Source organism: Mastomys coucha, unplaced genomic scaffold (assembly GCF_008632895.1).
Source record: "Mastomys coucha isolate ucsf_1 unplaced genomic scaffold, UCSF_Mcou_1 pScaffold14, whole genome shotgun sequence".
Taxonomy (NCBI): Eukaryota; Metazoa; Chordata; class Mammalia; order Rodentia; family Muridae; genus Mastomys; species Mastomys coucha.
Genome location: NW_022196896.1, coordinates 90,731,882 through 90,739,843, shown reverse-complemented (window position 1 = coordinate 90,739,843; position 7,962 = coordinate 90,731,882). Strand labels below are relative to the sequence as shown.

Here is a 7,962-nt window from a genome sequence, read left to right as displayed (position 1 = left end):
AAAAACAAAAACAAAAAGAAAAAAAAAAACCAAACCCTTAAAACAGCCTAGGGCAGAAAACAGCATTTTCTCCAACCGCGTGGGAGCAGGGGAGATGGGCAAGAATAAAATACAGCACCAGAGAAAACCTTGGGTTTCGAACTTTATTGCACAAAGAGCGGAGAGGAAAGCAGGTCGGACGTTGCGGCTCGCCGAGCGGGCACCGCCGCGAAGGCGGTAGCACCTTCACCTCCTCTGCCCTCAACTGTCTCCTTCTTCTTCCTCCTCCTCCTCCACCCCCCACGGGCACCCAGGCGGCGGCCCGGGCGGCCAGCCCGGCACTGCCGGGGCGAGCGAGCAGGCGGGCGGGAGGCAGCGAGGAACGGGGGGCGGCGGCGGGCGGCCTCCCCCGGGGCGGCTCCGCTCGGCTCCGGCTCCGCGCCCGGCCCGGCCCGGCCCGGCGGCGGGAACGCGGGCGCCAGCTTGCCGCGGCCGAGCTGCCGCCCGCCCGCCCGCTCGCACCCCGCCCCGGCCGCCCCCCGCCATGAGCGCCGCCGCTGGCTGCAGGCAGAGTCGCTGCCGCCCGGCCGCCGCTGGCTCCAGTCCGCCGCCATTATTCTTTGTTCGCTGCGAGCGGCGGCGGTGTTGTGGTGCTCGGGCGGAGGCTCCATCTTTACCGCGGCCCCTCCTGCGAGGGGAAGGCCCCGAGCGCGGGTGTCCGGCGCCTCCCCGGCCCCCCTCTGTCCCCCCGGCTCTCTCCGGCTCCTGCCTCCTCCTCCTGCTCCTCTTACCGGTGGTACAAGCTCCTCCGTCACTGCTTTCGTTCGCGGCCCGGATCTCGCTGGAGTTTTATTCTCTCCCCCACGTAACACACCGCGTCAAACTACACCTCCGCCGCGTCACTCACCAACACTCCGCTTCTCCCAGCCGCCCGGGCCACAGGCAGCAGCAGCCGCCGCCGACTGAGGAGCCGCAGCCAGGGAGCCAGCCAGCGCCGCCCAGTGCCGAGTGCGCAGCGGCCACTCACGGAAACAGCCGATCTCCACCCGGAGCCGCTCGAGAGGCCCCGCCCCCGCGCCGCTGGCGGAAACTGCCGAAGGCCTTCGGCTTCTTCCGGGAGCTGCGAACCGGTTGGTCGGGGAAGGCAGGTGGAGGCGGGTAGAGACCCGCTCCGGAGGAACGGTCCAAGTTGTCGCTGTGGGCGGGAGGAGACTTCGAACGCCAGCGGAGGAAATTTGGAGGAAGCGGGGTTTGTGTGTGTGGCCAGATGGGGCGGGGGGGAATTCCCCGGGGTGGCCGGGACTTGCTGGAAACCCCCGCGGGGTCTAATCCTGCGGCGGAAGCAGACCGCCCGGGAACTTTGACGCGCCACGAGGGCCCAGAGCCGCGCGGGCTGCCCTGGAAGGTTGCAGACGCCGGCCACCGGCCAGGGGAGTCTACCGAGAACTATCTGCACGGGGCCGAGCTGCTGCTTTGCTGGGAAGAAAGCTATGGCACACGTGACATGTGGGATTCAGCTCCGCTTTGCGGACAGCCAGAGCCCCTGTCCTCCCTCGGAGGCTGGAGAAATGATCGGCTATGCTGCTGTCAACACTTGAAATTTCAAGACTCTCACCCGACCTGCCCGCGACATCCTGTGTTGGCTTTTCTCAGCCCTTTCTGCAGCGGTGGCATGCTGCTGCTGCGCAGCTTCCACCTTTTGCGCCCTGGAACTTGACAGCGTGACTTCCGTAGCCTCAAAGCTACCTCAACTGCTCTCTGAGTTGCCCCTAACTATCAGCTCTTCACCTTTTGTTGTTGTTATTGTTGAGCCGTTCAGCCCTCTTCCTATAGTTTTGTTCCTGCTGGACGTCAGCCCTTATTGACGTTTTGTGACACTGAGTTCTCCTTCATTCTGTGTGTCCTATCCCTTCTGACTTTCCCGTGGACATTACACTGAAGAGTAGCTTAATTTTCCTTTTGTTTCTAACCAGAACTGTTAGCATGCTAACACCTCTTCTTCTCTTTTAAAAAAAGACTCTTGTGGCCCTGGAGAGATGAAGAAAGGCCCTTGCCACCAAGCCAGATAATCTAAAGTCAATTGCCAGAACCCACGTAGTAGGAGAGAACCAGCTCCCACAAGTTGTCCTTTGACCTCAGCACTTACATCACAGTAGTATGTGTGGGCAATAAATAAAATATAAACACTTCCTCCTTAAGCCCCTTTCTGAGTTCCACCTGTCTCTTCTGTCCCTCTCCATTTGCAGTGGCTCTGAATTGTCACATTCTTCCTGTCTATGTAGTTTTGCATCTTGCACTTACAAAACCATCCTAGCATTTGATGCTGTTTGACTCTTCCAAACACACTCTCCCCTCTTCTCTTGCCAGTTTTCCTTTTAACCCTACTCTCAACAACTAGATTCTCCTTTACCTAACTCCTGTGCTGGGATTGTCTGAGCCCTGATCCTCCACAATCCTACGGTAGTCTCTTCCCCTAGGTGGTCTCACCCTCTTCTAATGGCTTCAAATGCCTTCTCTCAGACTCTCTAGTCTTAGTTAGGTCTCACCCTGGGACTCTGAATTTCTCTTCCCAGCAGCCTCTGCTCCAGGTCCATGTGACTGGAGGACGAGATGTAGTCCTACTCACCTTCAGTTTTCATATCCCCTCCCAACCTTCCTCCCACTGTCCTTAGCTCAGTAAAGAGTCAGGACATGGACATCTATTCAGACGCTAGGAACCGAACCCACTTCTGATACCGATTAGGCTCTCCTGGATTGTCTGCTTCCTGAAAACGTGGGTGTATGAGCTGTGTCCCCATGCCTTCTCCACCAGTCTTTTAAGCAGCCTTCGTCTCTTGCCTGGAGTGGCCACTGCCCACATCCTCTTAAAACTGTCCCTGCCTGACTCCAGTCTATTTGCCAGTCTGCTGTCAAATGAATTGTAATGACTCAGATCCAAAGAGGTCACTGCCCTCCCTAAAGCCCTCCAAGTGTTTTCCTTTTGCTTCATCAACACTGACTAACGCTCCATTATCTGGACTTGTCTCTCATACCTCCTCCATCTGTCTCCTTTACTCTCTGTTCTTCAACCACATTTCCTAGTCTCTTGATTTTCAAGTTCTTCTCCCCCTTTCCCTCCTCGGTCAGGCTCTCACCTCGAGGCTTTGCCCTTGTCATGTTCTTTCCCCAAAACGCTTTATTTACTCCTACCAAGCAGTAAACTGTCACTTTCTCTTCTGATTCTAAATGCCTGTGATCACTTGTTCATTCTTCTTGTCATGTGTATATAGATATAGGACACAAGTCCCTCTACCTTTTAACTACCTGCTTTTCTTCTTTCCCATCCTTAGGAACATGGGTGTCTAGAATACAGCAGGGTTCACTAAATATTTATTGAACAAACAGTGACTTTCTGTATGGTTCCAGATAATTTTTTTTTTTTAAATAATATCTTTGGGCTCAAATCCCGACTCTTAGTGAGCATGGCTTGTTATAATAAAGCATTTAGACTTAGCAGCTTGTCAACAAGTTCCTCCCAGTTCTAAAATCTAGAAGTCTGAGAAAAAACTACCAGTATGACCAGACTCTGAACCTGTCCATCATCTGGAGTGCAAGTGGTCATTTCCTCCATGTAGCTTCACAATGTGAAAGAGATCAAGAACCCTCACGTTCCTTTTGTAAGGGTACTGATTGGATAGAAAGATATGTCAGCAATTAAGAGCACTTGCAGAGGAACCAGGTTCCTTTCTAGTACCCACATGACAGTTTGCAACAGCCTGTAACTCCAGTCCCAGGGGATCTCATGCCCTCTTCTCCCTCAACCTGAACAGCTTTACAGTTGACCTGAGTAGGGTGACAGGAAATGAAAAAATGATGGGCACATGGAACGTAAAACTGGGATGGGCTAGGTCTGTGCTTGGATGGAGATGTACCACCAAACTGAGGCACAGTACATTTATTATATACAGCACAAAAGAAGAGGCCGGTAGAGAAACAGTCTGAGGGTGCAGTCATAGGCGTAAAGAAGCAGCAGTAGCTACTTTCTGCATGTACTGGTCTTAGCCAAAGGACAACCATTTGTCAGTGAACATCCATACCTACGACAAGGGGAAGGCCTTGCCATTCCCATGGATCTGAGGCTTTGGTGTCCTTGCTAAGGCTGTGCTCCTGTCAACAATACATACTCTCAGGATTTCACTCCTCACTCTTATGGCTTCCATGGGCACCAGGTACACACATGGCACACATACATACATACATGCAGGTAAAGACATATTAAATAAGTCTTTAAGGATATTATACCAGCCGGGCAGCGGTGGCACACACCTTTAATCCCAGTACTTGGGAGGCAGAGGCAGGCGGATTTCTGAGTTCAAGGCCAGCCTGGTCTATAGAGTGAGTTCCAGAACAGCCAGGGCTATACAGAGAAACCCTGTGGGGGGGGGGGGATATTATACCGTTAGTTTTTATCAATTTGACACAAACTTAGACATACCTGGTAAGAGAATCTCAGCCAAGGAATTGCTTGGATCAGACTGCTCTGTGGCCATGTTTCTGGGGCATATTCTTAATTAATGATTGATGTGGGAGTGTCCAGCCTACTGTGGGCAGTTCCACTCCTGGGCAGATAGTACGAGGCTGTATGAGAAAGCAAACTGAGTAATCCATGCTGGTGGGTAAGATTTCAGTGTGAACACAAACATTCGATCCCTTGTACTCGTTCAGCCACTTAGCTAGTGACTCTGGGTAAATTGTTTACTCTTGTGACTCAGTCTCTGCGTCCGCAAAACAAAGTAGCACCTACATCACAATGCTGCTGCGAAGCTGAAATGAGGTGATTAAGGTGTACTCAGCACAGTGTTTCACGCGTGTTGAACTCATAAAAGGGTTGGCTACTATGAATTTTATTTGGTTCTCTGGTCCTTACATCAGACTTTTTTTTTTTTAAGCATTTGGGTTTGTTGCCATCCTGATTTTTTTTTTTTCTTTACTCTGGCCTTACGTATAATGATTACATGTAATGATTAATGAATAACATCTTATGATTGCCTGTCCATGCCATATTACCCGTTGGGATCATTTGTTTTGTTTTATTGTCAGTTTAACACAAGCTAGGATCATCTGGGAAGAAGGAATCTCAACTGAGAACATGGCTCCATCAGAGTGTCCTATAGGCAAGCCAATGCAACATTTTCTTGATTAATGATTGACAGAAAGGGAAGGCGGTAGCTCACTGTAGGCTGTGTCAGTCTGTGTCTACCCCTACTCAGGTAGCCCCAGATCATATAAAAAGCAACTTGAACAAGCCATGGAGAGCAAGCCATTAAACAACATTCCTCTATGGCCTGGGCTTCAGTTCCTGCTTTGAATTCCTGCCTTCTCTTTGTGGAACTATTGACCTGGGAGTTGTAAGCTGAAATAAATCCTTTCTGCTCCAAGTTGGTCTGGGGCAGTGTTTATCACAGCAATAGAAAGCAAACTAAGACACTTGCCAAACTTTTAACCTTGCTTTTATGTGTACCTTTCCCTTTTATTCACATTGACCACTATTTAGGCCTTATTTTTTTCCACATTTGTGGAATTTGAAAGTGCATTCTAACAGCAGGCCTGTCTGGTCTTTTCCACCTGGATCATACTATCAGACCAATGGGACTGAAACAGTTAAGTCATGTTCTTTTCTGTCTTGTGGCTTCTGTACCCAGATGAACTCATTCATACCAGGCAAGTTATTTTGCTGTACTTTTGGGCACAATCTAAATTTGAAATCCAGCTTCCTTTGTATACCCTGCTTTAGCTTCACTCTGTATACCATAGGTGTAAACCTAAATACTAAACTTTCAAACACACAATTTGTGTTTCTGGGGCTTGAAGTCACCTCTACTTTTCAAATTCAGTCTCTTGGAAGATAAGATCCATGGGGGGGGGGGAGGTGAAGAAAGAGATGAAAGTAGGCCATGTGGATATAACTTGACACAGTAAAAGATGTAGTATCTTCAAAGAGGCACAGGAGGGGGGGACATCCCATGAGATGATTATAAAAGGCTTCCAGCAGAAAGTGTACTTGAGAGCTTTTCTCTAACCACAGCTTCCTTTTTCTGTTATTTTCCTCTCTTTCTTCTACTGTTAGACCTAATTTTCACCTTCATGGGGTTCAAGTTCCTTGAACCTGTCTATTCCAGTTCATCACTTCTATGGCTTGATTTTCTTTCCTATCTAACCCCAAGGCCAGGACAATCTACTTCATTCAACTTAAAGTTCTCTGTTGAGCACCAACTTTGTGCCATGCACTTTTTCTAGAATTAGAGGGGCAACAGTGAGTAGAACTTATTGTCTCTGCTGGCAGAGGGACCAAAATATTCAAACTGTCTGCTTTTTGTTCATTCTTTTGTATTCTCTCTCTTTTTTAAGATTTATTTATTTATGTATATGAGTACACTGTAGCTGTAGAGATGGTTGTGAGCCACCAAGTGGTTCCTGGGATTTGAACTTAAGACTTTTGGAAGAGCAATCAGTGCTCTTAACCGCCGAGCCATCTCACCAGCCCTGTATTCTCAACCAGTATCATGATGGTACCCATTGACCATCATGTCTGCCAGTGTCTTTATTCAGAACACGTTAAGTTTTCATCTTACAAAATCACTCTCCCAAACTGTGAGTCATTTAAATAATGCCCCCCCCCAACTCCAACATGTCTATCCACTTAGATATTGTCTTAGCTTATGTATTCCCAGGAGGCAGAACTTGAGGCAAAAGCCTCTGCATTATTTTCTTAGAGAGCAGAACCTCAGGAAATCAGAGAAAAGGACAGGTCAAGATGCAGTCAAAGGCATGCTCACAGCACTCTTCCTCCATCTCAACAATGCACACAAACTTCTATCTTGTGTGGATGTCCAACTCTTCCAAGATGTGTCACCTGGGCACAGCGCAGACTGCTATCGGCTCTCTTGCCGGAGGTCAGTGGTCCAGCAGCAGTAGAACAGTAGCCAAAGGCCTCAAAAGAACCACAAGCAAGGCTGGGACCGTCTAAGGTACAATTGAACTCAATCTGTTCAAAATACCCATCGGGTAGCTTCGGCCTTCCCTGTCTTAGTTAGTGAAGTTAAAATGGTGGCTGACTGAGAGAACCTATGTTTGTTCCACATCTCTTCCAAAAGCGAACCTCATTGGTCCCTTAAAAATATATCCCCACATATATTTTTGCACTGACTTTCTCCCTAGTGCACGTGAGCCTGATCCATACCAACCTTCACTCTTTCTTGGATTGTTAAAAAGCATCTTGGGAAACCTACCATGACATCCCTTACTTCCTGCTTTTGGCACATTAAACTGTTCCTTTATACTCAAAAGATTTGTTTTTCAGAGCGCCAACACTGTCATATCCTTCAAATCTTTCCACCAAGTGGGTCTGAAGTTTTACTGAGGCTTTTCTTATACAGCTTAAAATTGCAATTTGATACCATATATATATATGTGTGTGTGTGTGTGTTCCAGTTTTCTGGAATCCCTTTGCCTTGTCCCCCGGCCCCTGTCTTAATGAGATGTGATCTCACACATGGCTTAATTTGCTTCATTTTATATTTAATATCGAGTAGTCTAAAAGCTAATATGTAGAACCATTACCTGACATAACAAATGCTCTATATATTGTCAAACAAAATTGAAACTTGGGGGCTGGCAAGATGACTCAGTGGGTAAGAGCACTGACTGCTCTTCTAAAGGTCCTGAGTTCAAATCCTAGCAACCACATAGTGGCTCACAACCACACATAATGAGATCTGATGCCCTCTTCTGAAGACAGCTATAGTGTACTTATGTATAATAATAAATAAATCTTTGGACCAGAGTAAGCAGAAGTCCTAAAAATTCAATTCCCAACAACCACATGAAGGCTCACAACCGTCTGTTCAGCTACAATGTACCCATATACATAAATTAAAAAAAATTGAAACTTGTCTGCTTTGAGTCTGTTTATATTCTTTTTCTTTTCTTTCTTTTTTTTTTTTT

The 7,962-nt window shown here is 48.1% G+C and overlaps 2 protein-coding genes across 6 annotated transcripts in view; one reads left to right on the top strand and one right to left on the bottom strand.

The window, feature by feature from the left end:
• The window catches only part of Creb1 (cAMP responsive element binding protein 1), a 73,203-nt gene extending 72,185 nt beyond the window's left edge, over positions 1-1,018 (bottom strand). For 2 of the 5 annotated variants that reach the window (XM_031367735.1, XM_031367742.1), the window contains exon 1: positions 771-905. The gene's annotated coding sequence lies outside the window, so the exon portion shown is untranslated. Of the gene's footprint in view, positions 1-770 lie in introns of all 5 variants that reach the window. The other 3 variants (XM_031367736.1, XM_031367737.1, XM_031367738.1) reach the window with 3 other exon arrangements.
• LOC116089454 overlaps positions 524-7,962 on the top strand; it is a 95,728-nt gene continuing 88,289 nt past the window's right edge. Inside the window, exon 1 of the mRNA XM_031368989.1 lies at positions 524-1,109. Coding sequence (XP_031224849.1) covers positions 524-1,109 — 586 coding nt within the window. The remainder of the gene's footprint in view (positions 1,110-7,962) is intronic.